Raw genomic sequence first — 19713 nt, 5'->3', positions numbered from 1 at the left:
AAAGGATATTAAGAGTATTACATAGAGTAATATGTGTATTATGATTATGATGATAATATTATATTGTAATTAAATAGCTAGCCTACATAAATAACATTATTTATTGCTTAATACGAATAATAATAATAATATATTGGTGTTGTTTATGTTGTTGAATATGAATATCTTAAAACAGGGCTGTCAGACTCAATTCCTGTAAAGTTTAGATTCAACCCAAATTAAACACCTCCAGTCTTATTTGAAAACTGTGATGTGTGTGTGGAAGCTGAAGCAGAGCTGGAACAAAACACTGCAGACTCCAGCTTTAATATATGAGCTGCAGGATCCATCGCTGGATCACAGGAACCGGAAACAACGTGTGACAGCGTAACCATGGTGTGCAATTCCGTTTCCGCTCCAGTTGGGATATTTGTCCGCGGTGCAGGAATGTTGGAGATGCTCTCGCTGGGGGAGAGGTAACAGCCGCACCCTCCCGCTGACAGATGAACGTGTGCTCGGCTCTCGGCTCTGAGGGAAGCGGACACTCACTCACATCCGCGCGGCTGCAGGGCGCTCCCAGTACCGCACATTCCCGGACTCGCATGATTGATTGAAGCTGCTGCTACTCCTCCTGAGCCTCATGGCGAAAAACACCCTGTCCTCGCGATTCCGGGGAGTCGACATCGACGAATACGACGAGAATAAATTCGTGGACGATCAGGACGAGGCGGCCGAGCAGCAGGGACCGGACGCGTGCGAGGTGGACGATCTGATCAGACAATATCCTTCAGACCAGTAACGTACTGCTGCTGTCGTTATCGATCAAGCTGACGGGTCGTATTCATCATCTCTGTAAAACATGTCAGGAGTAAGTTCATCTCTCTTAAGGTCGCCCAAAAACAACCTTGTCCCAGTTTAGATGTAGCTCATACATTATTTACGCACAGGTCGTGTCTCAAAGCCCAGTCAGCTGCCTACAGAGGCACCAGCACCGCTATGATGTTCAGAAGTGCTGTCCGGGGTCTAGATCGACATATCGCTGTGATTAGAGCCAGCCGTAGAGTAAACGGTAATCATAGTCAAGCTGTCAAATAGTTGCACTATGCGTGTGATGTGGGAGTTTAGGATTATAAAAAATAATTGCGGTTTTGTTTTTGTAGATAAAGTAACTTTATTTAGTGGAGTTATTGGTGGTGCTGATTACTTTCCTTTGTAGTCATTTGTGTTTGTGTGTGTGTGTGTATGAAATATTTTAACAGTATTTGAAATTCTGGATATTTAATTTTATTAATTTCTATTTTCTAGTTTATTTCTGTTTTATTTTTCTGTCCAGTAGTTTTACTAAGTTATCACTCTTATTATTATTATTATTATTATTATTATTATTATTATTATATTTTTTCATATAATTAATTTCTGTCTTTAGTTTAGTAAAATTATGTTACATTGTTGTTGTAATTGTTTTTTATTTACAATTTTTGAGGGCTGTTACGATACTACACTGACTGAAACATATTCTAATAATTGTTTTAATGCACTTTTCTTTCTTAAAAAATCGTTTACTTTTGTTGCCACTGAAATTTAAGTTTCGTTTTGGTTTTTATAATTACATCCTTATAATAACCTTTGAATAACCTTGAATATGAAAAGGTCATGCAGTTTTGACATGTGATATATTTAGTCTTCGGTTGTGTTTTTAAGTGACACAGCAGTGTTGCCAAATCAGAAAGCAATGATTTAGTTTCATTGGAAAATGAAAACTGTGCATTAATAGAATGCATTAACTGTGCATGACTGTCATTTATTTAATCAGGTCATGGACTGGAATGATCCATTTTTGGTGCACACTTTTAGACTAAGAGCTTAAATGAGGTCTGAATCTGACATCTCACCCTCTGTAATATACTCCCACCTCATACACTCCCACCTCATCTTTGCTTGGTTGGACAAAAGCCCCAAAAGTGTTGCTGTTTCAGGCTGCTCGGGATGAAATAAACAGAAGACTGTTTTTATATGCCACAGAGAAACGATTTACACTTTTCAGAGAACTATAAATGATTTGTTTTAGTTGTCTCTGCATATAGGAGGAAGTATTTTTAACACTGGAAAAATGACAAGCCTCAGATTTAAACCTCAGTGAGACAAATTCCAGATACGTGCTACATAACACCAGCTTCTCTGTAAACTTTACCAATACTTTCCAAAGTAAAAATAAGATTTACCCCACATCTAAAGAATGCTCTTTGGGGTTTTTGAGAGTCCCTGACTGGTCGGTCAGCTTTCCTTAACTAACTGATGCACAGGGGACATGATGACAGCATTTCACATCGCCTTGAGGAATCCACCAATCAACTCCAAGAATCCCGCAGTGAAAGTAAGAGCCAGTTCTGTTACTCAGACAGTTTGATGCATTGCTTTCAGATGTTCAACAACACTGTTATAGGGCCCTATTTATGCATAACAGATTGTCTCAGCAATGACATGTCATCATGTGTCTAATCATACTATACAGATGTTTGTGCTTTTGTAAAATTATAAGCTTTACATTTCTGCTTCTAAATCCTCCACAAATTGGCCCCCCATGAAGTGTCTTGGTGTTTTGAGGAATTCAATTACTATTATTATATATTTTTTTGGTAATCAACATAATGTCAAAAACGCTGTTGATTGAGCTCAATTTGTACATGGAATGTTCTTTTAGTGTTAATGCATTATTAGTGACGCATTAAAATTTCAACAGCCAACAATATTTGGTGGACAGTGTTTAATCAGTCCATCCATTTTTGATGAGTGTTTGTCTTTTACGCCTCCTACACTTGTTTGTTGCGCTCCCTCCACCTCCTCTCTCAGGAGCGGGCGCAGGCGGTGGTGTTACGAGTGCTGACTGCATTCAAGAGCAGTGATATTGAGCCGGCCGTGAAGTCTCTGGACAGGAACGGAGTGGACCTGCTGATGAAGTACATCTACAGAGGCTTCGAGAAGCCCTCGGACAACAGCAGCGCCATCCTGCTCCAGTGGCACGAAAAGGTCGCTCTTGGATGAATGAGACTTGATCTTTTCTTAAGTCTGTTTTTTTTATCTCACACGTCTATTTGTGTTATTGTGTTCTCACTCAGGCTTTCGCTGTGGGGGGTCTGGGGTCCATCGTACGAGTGCTGACTGCCAGAAAATCTGTCTGAGAAGCCGAGAGAAATCAAGAGATAACCAGCCATTGGGATCTGTTTCTCTTTCTAAAACACAAGACAGCTTCTTCTCTCACAACTCAACCTTATCCGGGGGAAACCACTCATGCTCAACCGATTAAAAAGCAGAGATATTGTATGATTTTTAATGTAAATTATTGATTCTTGAATATGTTATTACTGAAGACCCGATTCTCGACTAATGAAGGTGAACGGTTGTGCGATGGAAGGACAATGAGTCTCATGACGAGGCTAAGTCTTGATCAGCAGTTTCAGGAAAAATGAAATACTGTGATGAATATGAAAATTGTATTTGATTGTTTTACGTGGTTGGTTTTCTCGGATGTGTACTTTCCATTTTTTAGTTGTGGTTCTCATTTTCTTTCGTATTGTACAGAAAGAGGATGATGTTTAATATATAGTATTTAGGTGGATTTATGGTACAAATCGTAGGGTCGGGTTATTGTGAAGTGCCTGGTGCAATAAAGAACAATAAGAGTGTATTTCTTTTCTTTATCTGACAGATCAGGATTACTATAGTTTAAAAAAAAAATGTGTGGACATGAAAACATGAGAAAAACATGAATGAGGACAGCAAATCAAATGTTGCAGTGTCTAATTCAACTCATTGTGCACTCCCTAGACATTTACATTTAGAAAACGTCATTGACACTTTTCCGTTTTCTTTTCTTGGTCTTACCAAGGTCTCTGATCACTGATCTTATGTTATGTCTGGTCTGCAATGATTCAGAAATGCTTTCTCATCACTTTCAGATCCACTGAACGAAAGCACTTTAGTCAGCACTGGAAACCACAGAGAAGCACACGTCTCTTCAAAGTCACTGAGAAAGATTTTAATTTTTGTCAAGTTCTGATATTCCTGACATACCATGAAGTGAAACCAAAGTAAGGATGTAGTGGTATCTTGCCGAAAGCAGAGGAAATGGATACGGTGACCGCCGCACTGTCATAACATCAAACAAGACATGAATACAGTCGTAGAAAAGTGCATTTTGGATCTTTCAATAGAAATCTCATTCCTAAGCGATTCATACACCGGCCGTTTTTCTACATTTCCAGAGAACCTTCATTTACAGCAAAACAAATTCTCAAGAATCAACTGATTTAAGCTTCATTTCATAATCAGTCTTTACATAAAACAGAAATCTTTGGGTTTCTTTTTCTAAAAACAGGTAACACATGTCAAGCATCCCGCAGAGATATTCAAGTCTCTAGTCAGCTGTTTTTACCAGAAGAGTGTTAACCTTAGTGCTGATGTGGCCTTAAAAGTGTTAAAACACACAAAATGACATTGTTTCGGACAGCAAATCACTGGCTCGGACTCAAAACCACTTTGTATTCACAGGGAAAAAGGAAAGATGTTTCTATTGACATGTTCTCGGAGAAATAGAAATGCAGTTAGCTTTGAATGGTAAGGCTTCAAGTGTACTCAAATGCTTCAGTATACACTCAGAACCAGTACAATCAAAGCATTCAGTATAAGGCATGCATGCTTGTTTCCTCAGTCTGTGCATATATGCCTCTAAATTACAGTTTCAAGCCCACAGTGAAGAATCTCACACATATGCATACATAACTTATATGAGCACAGTTTTGACTAATGCATATGTAACAAACCCTTACGGTATGCATCCACTGATTTATAAATCCTCTTATCGCTTATATACAGGTATTCATACATAAATACTTGTATGGAATGTACGTAACTAATTTACACATAAACAAGGCAGATTAAAAGAGAGATGCTTCCAGGTATTCAAAATCACAACCGTATAATGTGAAATCCCATTCCTGATTTTTACTGATGTCCAGATGTCCGTTGGGCATGCGTTTATGGTCTTCATATATACCACTGAAATGGAGCAGCAGATATGATTCACCCAACTCCCATTGAGCTCAGAATGGAGTTATAAAAAAAAAAAAAGAAGAAAAAAAAAAATTCCTTTTCCAGTTGAAGGATGTTGGAAACAGTTTTCGTTTTCTAAAAGCAGATGAACCTACAGAGTACGTGAGACGGATGATGCCTTTTACCCATTACTTAAAAGCTGAAATTCCCCAGTCATTAAAAGATGTTGATAAAGCATTTGTTTCCAGTCCCTGCAATATTTTAGTGAAACATGGACAGAGCTGTTTCCGTGTCCCGTTGTGTAAAGGGCACGAGCTACATAGGAACTGTTGAGGCAGAGACTGAAACTGCGGCGTCTGCAATCGCTCCCTCCAGACGTCAGTAGTTTTCTACTGAAATCATTCACTGTTTCCCATTTCACTTTTTTCCCCCCCAAATATTCATCTCAGCTCCAGCTAGAGGTTCCTGAGATGGAAGGCCGTATGATGCCTTTGGGTGTGGGCTTGGAACCAAACCATGACATCTGAAACATACATAAAACATTAGACTTAAACAGAGCTTAGGATTACTGAGAGATCATGTGACACTGAAGAAATGATGCTGAAAATTAAGCTTCGTAATTTATATCGGTGATACATTTAAAAAAATATATACAAAAAAACTTTTAAATATTAATAGCATTTCATAACATTGATGTTTTTACTGTATTTTTGATCAACTAACTGCACCCTAGGTGAGTGAGAGACTTTTCATCCTTCTGATAATTATATTCACTCAGTAATCTAATATATTTATAGTTTCTATTAGTAATACTTCTATTAATGCATTAACTTATTAATAACAACAACAACAACAAAATTAATGATTGTTATTACGTTATGTTTATAATTCTTACAACAATTAAATCAATAGCCATTGACTTTGATGCTAATAGCCGATTACGTAATTGATTATTTTCATGTTTTGGTCTGTAACTAATATGATATAAAGTTTTTTGTAACACAATGCCTGCTTTTAGAAACAGTCTTAATAATAACAGCTTCAATCTACAATGTTTCAAATTAATTTTCAATATTAGATTATAAATCTACAGTAGAAAAGACGAATGGCTATTCCACTTTCGAGAGAGAGACATAAGTGAAATATAATAAATGGTACATATTATTTCTATATTGATCATTAAAAAAAGTGATATGTACATCCCTAGTGACATTTAACCGGATTTCAAATGAAGTTAAACTTCTGAAATAAAACAAATCAACTTTTTCCACAAATCCAGAGAGTAGCTGAAGAGGGGCGGCCGGGACCGAGGCGGTGAGTGTAATGCAGCACAGTGATGTGCAGTGATTTCCAGCACTGCTAGAAATACCTGCCAGCTGCTATTCCTGACCGTGTCACCGGGTGCTAATGGTTTGATTCAGAGCGGTGAGCCAGATACCCTGACCCACATTGTTAGCCGCCTTAGCAGAGTGGCCTAGTTAGCTCATGGTGCGGAGGAGACTGCAGCATGACCTCCATCACACTTACAGATTCATGCATATACGTTTGTTTTTCCTCACACACCTTGTACTCCAGTGTCTGTTTGAGCATGTCCTCCTCTTCTTTTGTGAAATGCAGAAGTACAGAAATGGCTCTGATGAGCTGGAAAGCCTGAAGAGAGAGATAGAGAGACTCAGAGAGAGGTAACCTCTCATTCAAGCAACACTTATACTCTATAGTGAAGAGACAGCAGAGGACTCTCAAGTGTTGGGAAATCAGTGATGCACACACCAGGCGGATTGAATTGAGAGGTGAATTAGGGGAAATAATGTACCAGAAAATATTTTATAGGACACCGCAGCTACAGTAATCTGCATTATAAATCAAATGCTTTTGCAACAAAGGATGACTGGATGTGCTTCATATGTTTTTGCAAATGTAGATGGTTTTTTTAACTTTAAACCATCACTTCTGGCTAAAATACGAGTCGATAATAATTACTTATTGATTATTATAATGTTTTTATCAGCTGTTTGGACCCTCATTCTGACGGCACCCATTCACTGCAGATGAAAAAACTCATCTGCATGTTTGATGGCCCAAGGGCGAGTATGTTTTTTACAAACTTTCATTTCTGGATGAACTATCCTTTAATAAAAATAAAAAAAAATATCTGACCTTAAACTTTTGGATGATAGAAAAAGCCCCCCCCCCCCCCCCCTCAACTTGGCCACTTAATCGGCTGCCAGGATACAAACTAAAGGTTAACACTTATTTCTAGGAGTTTCTTCTAATCCCTAACTCCAAGAATGAACGGCAGTAATAGCAAAAACTCTAATAACATCAGTCTGGTGTAGCAGACGGGTCAGATACCCATCAAGCCCTCACCTCTGCCTCTCTGCAGGACATGAACTTCAGCACCACGTGTTTCAGGTACTCAAAGTTGATCTCTCTTGTGTCGGTGAGGTCTGAACTGTTGATGACTGTGGTGTTGGAGGTGATAGGAGGTGGGCCTGAAGATTGAGGGGGTCCTGAAGCTGGGGTCGGAGCAGTGGGGGGCATCTGTGTCTCTGAGACGGTCTTCTCAGCAGACCTCTCCTGCCTGCCTTCCTGAAGTCTCTCCTTCATCTCAGAGTCAGGATCTGGCTTCAGTTTCTGTCGCACAAGCACTTTGTGAGGAAATGTTTGCTGACAGCTGACGTGGACTCTAAAGCTTCTGAACAAACATACACACCAGCTCTTTCTGTAACGTCCTCTTGAGTTCTGCAAGCCTCTGCTGAAGCTGCTTGATTGTCTGGGGAAAAACAAAACAAATATTTAAACAAATTCTAGTGATTGTGCATCAACTCTACTCTGATACTAAATGTTCTGGTTTATAAATGTGTTTAATTCTATAAAATGTCAAGTACAATAGAATGTACAGAGTTCACGTTATTATTAAAATAATGTAGGGTAGTTTATTCTTGTAAAATATGTTCTCTATTATTATAATAAAATTAAAATAGTCAATTGTTCTCCATTTAATTTTAATACATTTACATACAAGCTCATAATTTTAAAATCTCTGCTCTTCTTTAAACTTATGCTTTTTTTTTTTTTTTTCATTCGAGTGGTTTTCTTTGCTCTCACCTTGTTCTTTTCAGCCAGTTGTTGCTCCAGGTCTTTATTGACCTTCTGTAACTGGTCAAGATCACTTACAGTAACCGTCCCGTTCTGCTCCCCGTCACACTCATCTGCATGGGACTGTGCTGTTAAACTCAACACCTCACCCTCCAGATCAGACACCTGTTAGGAACACAGAAATATGCAAATACAAAAACATTATATAGCTAAGACAATGTATCTATGATCAACAGGCAGCTCGATGCTGGAGTGGGTGAAAGCACACACTGACCCGTGACTGGTATGAAGAGAGCTGTTGTGTTTGTGTGAGGACTTCCTGCTGCAGTGACGTCAGCTGAGAGTTGTGTTCTCGCTCTCTCTCTTCAGCCTCCAAACGACGAGACTCACACTCGGCCTGAAGAGAAGACAGACTGCTACGGGCCGCCCGCACCTCTAACACAGTAAGAAACAGACAAATATGAAGCACGTAAAAATTTCAGATATAACCTAGAGTGCCAAACACGTCTGTTTATTGAATTGACTTTGCAGGCAGAACTCAAAAACATCACAAATGTAGCCCAGTTCTTTTTAATATATTGCTAAAAACACTCAAAGCTTAAATAATTGTAATAGAACTTTCACCGAATCAGATGAATAAGACCATTACTGAATCCAACCTGACTGAAAACTTTACTTTTGGTTTCGTTCAAATCAAAATTATACAAGAAATGTTTCGTGTTCTTAAGATTTGACAATCTTTATCATTATCAGAAGTTCAATATCAAAATCAACATGATTTAGCTTATTTTTTTAATTATAAATGAATTAAAAACATTAAAAGTACATTTAAAAAAAAAAAAAAAAAAAAAAAAACTGTATAAGTATTTTCTATAAAGGTTAATTATAGGGGTTTGAATCAGTGATATTTATATTTTTAAAAATCCTTTTTTACATTTAAAATACATTTTAACATTTATATTTTCCATTTTCATCTCAAAGTGATTTAGTAATTTGTCATGTCATTTTTCACTGACCTCTTTGCTTCCTTAGAAACTAGCTGAAATAAAGAGTTTTTATCTTATTTTATTGAATGTTATTTTACTTCAAATAATGATATTTTTTGTTTCAGTTTCTGAGGGGTGGACGGGGCTCCCCTGCTGCCAACACAACTGGTCCCTCACCTTCCTTCAGCGTGTTTAGCTCCTCCTCCTTTGCTCCTAAATCCTGAGAAAGACGACTCACTTCCTGTTCCGCCTTCTCAAGAGACTCCGTCATTTTGCCGACCTATCGAAATGAAGCAATAAATCAAGTTTCAGACACAGGAAAACGACTTTGTGAGTAAATAAATGATGTGTTTGAACATGTCAGTGAATGAACCTGTTGTTGGAGTTCTTCTCTCTGTTTTCTGGTTTCCTCCAGAGCTTTGGCGATTTCAACACTTACTGTCTGTCTGCTGATCAACTCCGCCTGTAACAGACAAATATGGGACACAAATGTTATACTGATCAGCAACATAACTCAAGTGTAAAAAAAAAAGTATATTATATATTTTTAATAATAAGATAAGGTAAGGTTTATAAATAAATAAATGTTGCCTTGGTGAACATAAATCTTATTGACTCCAAACGTCTGAATGGTAGTGTATGTTACTAAGGTAATCTGTGAAGTGAATCGGTTGTGGCAGATTATTCTTACTCTGGCCTGCTCTAGTTCTGCGTTCAGTCTCTCGACACTGCCGTCAACCTCAGCTTTGCTCTTCAACAGCGACGCTTTTTCCTCCTCCAGTGAGCGCTTGAGAAAGAGAGATAAACATCAGATAACGTTCCCATGTTAAGTGCATAATAATTAAAGACAGACCAGTGATGTTTCACACACCAGGTTGTCCTGATGCTTGCTTGCTTGGGTTTCTCTCTCTCGCTGTGATGTGAGAAGTTCCTCCTCCAGTCTGGCCGTTTTCTCCAAGCCTCTCTGTCTCTGTGTCGAGACCTGTTGCTGTAGTCGCTCTCTCTCCTCTGCCCACTCTGCATGCTGTGGGAACAAAGGTCAGAGGTCAACAATCTAAAGGCAAAACTAAAAGAAGTGAGTCAGTCGCTGAGCTGCTTGCCAAGCCAATTTTAAACTCAGTTCTTATCCTTGTATAATGCTAGTGCCCCAGTATTCATGACTGATATCTGACAGAAGGGGGCGACATTTCAGCAAACAAAGTCTGTCAGTCTCTGAGAAAGCTTTGGGATGTTTGGCGAGACTTTGACTGACATCACATACCAGTTTTTCTGCATGCGTTTCACTGTCTTCAAGTTGCTGTTGCAGACTCTTCATCTTCTCAGTGCAGTCAGCCAGTCTCTGCTCCAGATCTGATATCTGACACAACACACACAGATCAGATCATTCAGCAACAGACACGTGGTGTGTGGGTTAACTGTGGGGTAACTCACCTGTACGTCCGTCCTCTCTCTGTAAGCCCTGGACGAGTCGTCTTTGTGCTTGACCAGAGTCTGCAGATCTGTGATGGTGGCGTTCTGCTGAGAGATCTGGAAACGAATGAGAAAGAGGAATTTTGTCTTCGAAATAAAGTTAGGAAAGTACGATACGGGTGCATTTATAAATATATGAATGTAATGGAAATATATCTTTATTTTTTTTACATTTAATAAAAAAAAAAAAGCTAACTTTCTTATATTCTAGATTCATTTTTACACAAACTGAAATATTTAAAGAGGTTTTTATTTGTTTTAATTCTGATGGTTATGACTCACAGATTAGGAAAATTAAAACTTCAATATCTCAAAAAATTAGATTCTTTTCTCAAAGATCAATTCACAGTATGACTATTTTTGCTGTTGTACTGTTCACCTGGGCCTCCAGTGAACTGACTGCACTGGTGTGATTTGTTCTCTCCTCCAGCAACTCTCCTCTGGCTCCCTCTAACCTCTGCTCCAATGAACACTTCTAAACACACACACACAATGTGGTTTTTAGATGACTGAAACTGCAGTAAGACGATCGGTGTGTATACGGTGTCCTCTGACCTCTTTGAGCAGCTCCTGTAGGTGCTCATCCAGAGAAAAGTCTGCTTCTAGTCTCCTCTCTAAAGAAGCAGCCTTCTCCTGCAAATCAGCAAATACACGCTCTCGCTCCTCCTCGGTCACCGCCACCTGACCAATCACAGTAAGGTATGAAGAGTTAGAATGATGTGACAATCAACCAGTGTTGTATTTAGAGCGTTGCACACGAAGTCACACGAAGACATATACTTTTCTCTGTTGTATGTAATACAAAATCAACAGAAACCATGACTGATCACTTCATGAACATCTTAAAATATGTAGTATGCAATATATACCAATAAATACCATAAGTAAAGATTAAAATTTAAGTTTTAAAATTAATAAAACTAACTAGATGCAGTGCAATGAAAGAGAACGCCACAGTCAAGATGCATTGTCAGAAATCTTGGTGCTCTTAAACCCAAATCAAATTTAAAATGAAAAGCTATAGAAAGCAGATAAAAGTAATATACATATATATAGTTAGTTTTTGTATGTCCTAATAATTAGGAAGCATTCATTCTGATGATATCATATAGCCTACAGGTTTTCATTGGATGCCACTCATATGTGCCTGCATGATTTAGCACAATTGCAGTCAGTAATTTTCATTTGCAAATGTGAGAGGAGTCTTAAGCATCAATTAATTCTTTGTGGAGTCAATCAGACCTTGTTCTTGTGCTGTTCGTGCTGTAGCATCAGCTTATTGTGTTCAGACTGGAGCTGCTCCATTGATTTCTCGACTTCCTTTGCATTGCTTTGTGCCTAGAAAACAAAGAAGAAACAATACAGAAATGAGACGTAGTCAGCTGCATTTCCATAATTTCAACACCACAGCGAAACTAGCATGTTATTGCACACATATTGCAACAAAACAATTCGAAATAATACAAAATGGAAATATTGGAAATTATATAATACTTGGTTTCAATAAAACAATCCAAAAACTAATCATGAGCAATGCTATAACACTGTTATAAGTGTACAACAGTGAAGGAGGGCGGAAAACACTTTCAAATGGGAGGTATGGCTCGGTTCCCATAAGTGAGCTTCTTGGCTTCTGAGAGTCATCTGTCCTGATGAGCTGAAAGTTTCCAAGTGCTCACCTTCTGGAAATCCTCCGAGACCTGCTGGATCAGCTGCTGTAACTCCTGCTCTCTCCTCTCCAGAGCCATCACCCTCCTCTCAGCATCTGTTCTCTCATTCAACAACTCATCCCTGAAAGAGACAGAGACAAACTGGGAATTCGACTTTTGTCAGCAAGACATTATAATTGAAACAAACTTCTTCAGAAGAAGAATACCCAATCACATTTTAAACCCATTCCAAATATTTTGTAGTAGGGCTGAATCATTCCTTTAAGGAAGGCATGATTCTGCTCCTCTTCACACACCTTTGGGCCTGCAGCTGTGAGTTGATCCTGCACATCTCCTGGTGTTCCTCTCCCAGCTCATACAGCTTGTCTTGGGTTTGGCTCAGGGTCAGTCTCGCTGTGTTCAGCTCCTCTCCTCTCAGTTTGAGCTCTTTCTCCCGCTGACTCAGTTGTTCCTCTCGCCTCAGCAGCTGCAGGACAAGTTTTATGATTTAAAGTGTTTAAACAGTTTGGAAACGAGAAGGAACTTCTTGTCTATTCTGTAATTTATATGAGCTGTTATAGTCTGGGTTTTCAATCACTTCTTGGTGTTAGGTTTAATATTCCTTTATATGGATATGCATTAGAGTACAAATTATTGCTGAGTGCAGGAATATGGAGGATGGTGAGCTGTGAGTCTGTTTTAATGCAGTTATTGATGTGTAACACTCATAAAAGAATCCTCAAGGTTCACTGTGCTGACCATGTGTTTGAGTTTGGCCAGTTCCTGCTGCTGAAAGCCCTCCAGCTCATCCAAGTCATCTCTCTTCTGGAACAGACTTAAACTCTGCTCCGTCATCTCGTCTAGCCGAGCGGCCAGGGACGACTTCTCCTGTTAGAGAGAAAGATGACAAAATAATAGGTCATTGACACTGATGTTTGAAATATTCATTGATCAGTCGCTTTTAAACTAAGTGACTTACAAAACAGAGCCTTTTCCAAATCTTTATCCAACATGTTATAATAAAGCATCTTTACCTGTTCCAGAATAGCAAGCTTTTCCATCCACTCCTGGTCCTTCTTCTCTAATGCTAAGGCCAAGCCCTCTGCCATCTTGGCTCTGTTGGCTTGGAAAGTTTCATTCTGGTCCTGAAGTTTGCGCATGGATGCTGATAGAACACAGAAATCAGACAAAAGATTTCATCTTTCTGATTCCTGCTTTAATCTTTGTGTTTTTTGTCTTAAAGAGAAATTCTAGATCATTTTCAAAACAATGTTACATGTGTTGTACACTTAGTTTTCACAGATGCTACTTTGAATACACTCCTAAGGGTGTGTAAACAAGCAGCAAACATGTTTACATTAAATACACTTACACTGATAGTTTAACAGAGAAGAGATTGGGAGGGTTTAAAAGCAGAAATGTGCAGCTTATATTTATGTTAAAGCACTTTGAATAAAGCAAAAAATAAATAAATGAAGAGAAAGAGAAAACCTGTTTATATCTATAACCCTTAAAGGAATAGTTGACCTTGAAATAAAAACTGGCTGAAAATGTACTCACCTTTTAGGTCATGCAAGATGTAAAGGAGTTAATCACAACAGATTTGGAGACATCTAGCATTACATCACCTACTCACCAATGAATCCTCTGCAGTGAATGGGTGCCGTCAGAATGAGAGTCCAAACAACTGATAAAAACACCACAGTAATCCACAAGTAATCTGCACGACTCCATCAGTCCATCAATTAACATCTTGTGAAGCAAAAAGATTGAAGTTTGTAGGAAATAAATCCATTAAGACATTTTAACTTTAAACCATTGCTTCTGGCCAAAACACACAGTCCATAACACATAGTTACATTTTCTTTTGAGGATTACTTGTTGATTATTGTGTTGTATTTCTCAACTGTTTTGACGGCACCCATTCATGCAGAGGCTCACATTTCTCCAAATCTGTTTTAATGAAAAAACTGATTTTTCTATATCTTGGATGGCCTGAGGAGGAGTATATTTTCAGCAATTTTTTACTTTTGGGTGAACTATTCCTTTAAAACTGATAGACGTAACATAACATGAAATTAGTGGTTACTTGGTTATATGGTTACAGACCCAACATATGTAAAGTACAATGCATAAAATATACATTTTGTTAGCATTTTGTTTTAATCAAACTTTATTGAAAAAAAAAAGACATCACAGCATAGCAAATCATTTCCTAAATGTCCTTGTTAATACAGCTGTGAAACAGATGGTTAGTACAAGCATCTATTTTTTTAGTTGATTAAAATCAGTGTATGTTTTTCCTTTTACTTTGGAAATGTCTAGAAATTGGATCAGAGCTTTTAGATTCATAACACTTGAAATGAAATGTCTTCTATTAGGTTGATATCTACAGGCACAATTTACACTTGCTGAAAAAATATGGTCACCTTCATAAAAATTGTGTTTAAAGCAGCAAAAAACTTTTCTTAAGCCGGATTGACGCTACAGTAGTTTTAGGCCAATTTTTAGGCCAATCAGTTTGTCTGTAAGAATGAACGTTTGATCTGCCTGAGGTTAGTGTAAAAGCACTGGACAAACAAATGGGAAACCAAGCAGAGGAGAGAGAGCCAAAAGGAGGAAGAGGTGGAACTGGGAGGAAAAGAACGGTACGTACAATCCTGATACTTCTCTAATGCAATCTCAAGCTTCTCCTTGGTCTTCTGCATTAGCCGAAGCTGCTCAGCGTAGTCTAGTGTTGGGGAATGGGATACCAACACACACAAACACACGGCCGGAGGGAGGAAGAGGAGGATGAGGGGGTGGGAGGAGGGACAAAAACAGGGGGGAGAGAAAACAAAGGGACAAACATGATTGAGAAGATAAACAAATGGAGGGAAAAACAGAATGATTTTCTGAGATGAGAAAACCAGACTGATTGTGAGGCTGAACAATGACTGACCTTTGACCTACACTATTAGATCATCCCTGATCAGGTCAGTTATGCAATCATCTCATCTAGTGTTGCTCCTCAAGGGTTAAAGGAGCTTCTAGATCAGGCTATGTAACTGCTACCACTGCAGGCTGATAGTGACAGCCAGGTATCTATTATTTATGCTGATTTTCAAGGCCATTACAGTGCAGTCATTTACATTCATTCCAGGCTCGTTTTGTGGCAAATCTGTCAAATGTCACGCGTTTCATACATTTCCATTGTAACAAAATGTATGAAGGGTTTAAAGGTGTCCAGATAAAGACTGAAATAGATTCAGCCCGTAAGAGTGGCAGGTAATAAAGCTTTTCCTTTTCTCATTGATTTTCCAATGACGTAATACAAAGCAGTCACACTGGCCTTTTGTATCTTTTTCCTCCTTTCAGTCTTTTTCTCTCGTTGTGTTTACATCAGTTTCACTGTATAGTGTTGCCTATACCTGAGAGTTTGGCCTCCAGCTTTCGTATCTGATCGTTTCTGCGCTGAATCTGAGAAGAAACATCATCTCTGGAGCTGCTGCCATCAGACGCCTTAGAGTGAATAACAGAGACATATGAATCTACATATACACATATATATATATATATATATATAATATCAGAATAATATTCTGCCCAAAATGTATTCGTACTATCGATTATTTAATACAAATTACTGATTACCGGTAGATATTATTTATATATATTTTTTTATATTAATTATTTTAATGTTATAGCCAACAACTGATAAATAGCTCCTATTAAAGTCAAAGTAAATTAATATTCAAATAATTTTGTTGTTGACAAATTAAAACACACTAAAATAAAAATTTTAATTAACATTTTTAAAATAAATGTACATTTAGGAAACAAAAATATTGTGCATTAAGATTTTTTTATATTTTGTTTTTTTTTATATTCACTATGAGCATTAGATGACAGCAGATATTACAAATCTTAACAGTGGAAATGAGATAGAACAATAAATATACAATACTGATCAGTAGAGAAAAACACAAAAATCAAAGAAATGACCCATGTCATTGCATATCCTTTATAAGAACAACAGAATGCAAAAGAGAGATGTTTATTCATATTTCTAAGAACACCTAAATGTTCAACAGCACAAATGCTAAATTATTGTAGTTTTTATCTTAATTAAACTGTTTACATTGTCCTTGGGGTCCAAACCCATCAGTGTCTCTCAGCAAAACACCAACAATATAAGTGTGACTTTGATTTAGACCGGTCACTGATACTCTCATCCTCCAACAAGCCGACAGCTTTAATTATTTAGGGCGAAAGACAACCTGAACCGAACTCTGAGAGTGTCTCTCATTAATTGCTGGAGGACAAGAGTGTCAGGTTACACCGGTTTGTCAAGCCATGTGATAATATTTAGCACTCTCAGTCTGGATCTCTCTGGTTTCCCCAAGCAGCACAGCACAGCACTCTAGTAATAAACGTCATCATACTTCCAGGATGTTCAGGTGCAGCACTGTGCAAATACAGTCATGCAACTTTCTCTAGAAGTGATACTAAAAATATACCAGTCATTTGAAACAGGAATAACTGCTATGGAGAGGATACAGGAAAGTATTTACCGTCTGCTTATCAAAATCTGTCAGCTGGCAGTTTACTGATACCTAGAAGTGAAAGTGCACTTGAAAGGAGTTGTAAAAGGATCATTTTAATGACTAACATATTATACGAATGTTCTTATGACAAGACTCAATAATTTAGTACAATTGTCTGACAAAAAAAAAAAAAAAAATTTGTAACAAGATTTGCCACCATTCAGTGCAACCCTGAGAGAAATAGAACACAAATTTTTCTTTCTTTCTGACCAAACTCTGAATAAGCCAAGAGTAAACAGTACAGTGGATGCTGAATATTCAGCTTCGTCATAACAGGAATACATTACACTTTAACATATAAAAATAGATAAGTTATTTTAACAGTATTTTAAACAAATAATGCATTCCTGATCTTGTCAAAAATCTAATCAACCTCAAACTTCTGAACAATAGTAAAATGCACTAAAGAAGAACTGGAGTAGATTAAAGCACTCAATACATTAATATTTGAAAAAGTATATGCTGGACATGAAGGAAGCAGGTACTATGATTGAGATCTCCTATCATATCAAATACTAGAATGAGATCGTATTTTCAAACAGACCAAGCAACTTTATGGGTCTAAACAATGCATGAAGATATGATATTGCAAGAAGCTGGAGACTGAGAATCACACAAAAGCAGAGAAAGCTCTACTCACAAAGTCATCGCCTGAATCTGCGCCCACAGAAGTGATGGACTCTTTGCTCATGGAGCGAGGGATGCGTCCGGAGCGAGGGGCAGTGGCGGCCTCCTCCGCCAGCTTCTTCTTCAACTTCGCAAACATCTCTGTAGTCTAGATGTAGCGTACAGCTGTGTATGTGTGTGTGTGTATGTGAAGCAATAATTTTAATGTCTCTTCAACTGTCAACGAGACACTTTAGGGTCGTCGTAAAACAGACCGATGATACCCATGGCTTATGCAGATCTCATTCTGGTGTTACTCTCTGCTGCCTTGAATCTGTGAAGAAAATTAGGATTAAATTAGCAGAAAGATACAATCAAACAAGGCTTTTAATCAGCAGATGTCTTTCTGAATAAAATGAGCATGCTGTGCTGCCAGCTTACATGCGAAGAGTGAACTGCTTAGTACACATCACTATCTAGTGTACATCTCTGCCTGTTTATATTAGTGGAGGGGACATATCTAAATAGTACTACACTTACATTAATGATACTCGAATGCAGGATTATTAAAAGCAGATGAGTTGTTTTTAACCAAGACATGGGCGATACAGAAAAAATAAATATTAATATCAGCTCCGAAAACTAAATTCTGATGAGGTTCAATGTTTAAGAATAAACTGAAAGGCCAAAGAGACTGATTTTTTACATTGCTTGAAATGCTACATTGTAGTAAGCTAGCCATTGTCGGATCTAACAATGACACGTAAACTAGATGCCTGAACCATTCATTAATAACATGCAAACAGTGGATGACAACATCTAACCCAAAACTGCCGATTAAAGCCCAGAGAAATAACAGATAGATTGTAAACAGCGCTAGCGAATGCTAGCTCTCGTCCATTTCTATACTAAACCAACAAAACAGACGGGTAAACCTACCGTAAAAACTCCACACACTCTGACAGAACTGAGGGTCATTGTAATGCAAATCACGTTTAATGCAAATATTTCTCCAGGCCCTATATTTGTGTGTGTGATCTTTTTGTCGAGGCTAGCAGCTGGCTAACTAACTTCACCACGTAATCAACAGTCAGCAGATTTTGATGACGTTCCAGGAACAACTTGGCGATTGTGCTCGTCTCTGATTGGACGACCACAGAAGAGAGGCGTGGCTACGGATTCGCGTGATTTCATGTCAATCACGAAAGCTGTCATTCTCGCAAAGTCACAGTATAGTATTCCTCTACAACTATTAGACGCATCATATTAATTACTAATGTATAATGCCACATCACTGCATTAACACTTATGATATATTAAAAATATATAATTATTGATTGTAGGCTATATTAGATGTTACTTTCACTTATTCTAATTTTGACTCAACTCCTGAATAATAGCTTGCTGTTTTGTTTCCTACAGAATATTTATCTGTACATGAGCTTTCATTATCATTACCTACCTACATAAAAGATACCCTAGAAGGTAGGAGAATTAATAAAAACTCACTTTAAATATAAAATGTCTAGAATAGCTAACTGTATATATTTTCAGGTTGGAATGACTCTTCTTCTAAACAATGATGCAATAAAAGCATTTCAAACAAAGCTCAGGTAGGCCTACTATTAAATTCAATACAGGAACATAATTAAGATGGCATAAAGTATGACCATCATTATCTCTACATAATGGATTTTTTTTGAGACAGAGACAGACAGAGAGAGAGAGAGAGAGAGAGAGAGAGAGAGATCATCATGTACTCACCCTTCATTTTAACCTGAACAAAACAGTTGACGGTAGCCATTAATTTCCATAGTATTTTTTAATTACTATGGAAATCAATGGCTACCATCAACTATTTGGTCACCAACATTGTTCAATCTTCTTTTGTGCTCAACAGAAAGAAGAAACTCATACAGGTTTGGAACAACTTGAGGGTGATTAAAAGTATACAGAATTTTGTTTCTGTTTTTGGGTAAACAAAGATTGTTGCATAGTCCGCTCAGAGTAAATTCCCTTAAAATGATTCTGGGTTGTGTAATTACCACCATTAGTTTTGGCCATCATATATTGTCACTTGTTGACCAAGCCCAGTGTGTATTCTATTCTTAGAAACAGCACAGACTTTCGGCAGTTTCTGTTAACATTACCACCATCAGTGGACTGTTTTGGCCATCATATATTGTCACTTGTTGGCCAAGCCCAGTGTGTATTCTATTCTTAGAAACAGCACAGACTTTCGGCAGTTTCTGTTAACATTGTCCATAATTACATTACATTACAAAGCCA

At 37.8% G+C, this 19713-nt stretch overlaps 2 protein-coding genes across 3 annotated transcripts; one reads left to right on the top strand and one right to left on the bottom strand.

The window, feature by feature from the left end:
• Positions 1 to 378: 378 nt before the first annotated feature.
• On the top strand, positions 379 to 3664 carry LOC128018407 (actin-related protein 2/3 complex subunit 5-like protein). The gene is made up of 4 exons (XM_052603879.1): positions 379 to 760; positions 2282 to 2353; positions 2830 to 3006; positions 3096 to 3664. The coding sequence occupies exons 1-4, from the start codon at positions 620 to 622 to the stop codon at positions 3156 to 3158; spliced, it is 453 nt and encodes a 150-aa protein (XP_052459839.1). The 5' UTR covers positions 379 to 619; the 3' UTR covers positions 3159 to 3664.
• Positions 3665 to 3993: 329 nt separating this feature from the next.
• On the bottom strand, positions 3994 to 18552 carry LOC128018406 (golgin subfamily A member 1-like). 2 transcript variants are annotated; one of them, XM_052603877.1, is made up of 23 exons: positions 18364 to 18552; positions 17459 to 17758; positions 15643 to 15733; positions 14889 to 14963; positions 13267 to 13397; positions 12992 to 13120; positions 12550 to 12719; positions 12263 to 12374; positions 11826 to 11921; positions 11139 to 11264; positions 10963 to 11058; positions 10545 to 10640; positions 10375 to 10470; positions 9985 to 10137; positions 9805 to 9900; positions 9487 to 9576; positions 9291 to 9393; positions 8402 to 8562; positions 8137 to 8292; positions 7742 to 7801; positions 7396 to 7662; positions 6592 to 6678; positions 3994 to 5551 (listed from the first exon to the last, which is right to left on the bottom strand). In XM_052603877.1, the coding sequence occupies exons 2-23, from the start codon at positions 17582 to 17584 to the stop codon at positions 5474 to 5476; spliced, it is 2595 nt and encodes an 864-aa protein (XP_052459837.1). In that variant the 5' UTR covers positions 17585 to 17758; positions 18364 to 18552; the 3' UTR covers positions 3994 to 5473. The 2 variants fall into 2 exon arrangements, with proteins under 2 accessions (XP_052459837.1, XP_052459838.1); XM_052603878.1 differs by lacking the exon at positions 14889 to 14963 and having other exon boundaries at positions 18364 to 18532.
• Positions 18553 to 19713: the final 1161 nt, after the last annotated feature.

This window comes from Carassius gibelio, chromosome A8, assembly GCF_023724105.1.
Source record: "Carassius gibelio isolate Cgi1373 ecotype wild population from Czech Republic chromosome A8, carGib1.2-hapl.c, whole genome shotgun sequence".
Taxonomy (NCBI): domain Eukaryota; kingdom Metazoa; phylum Chordata; class Actinopteri; order Cypriniformes; family Cyprinidae; genus Carassius; species Carassius gibelio.
The sequence above is the reverse complement of the archived record's forward strand: the minus strand, read 5'-3'. Positions and strand labels throughout refer to the sequence as shown.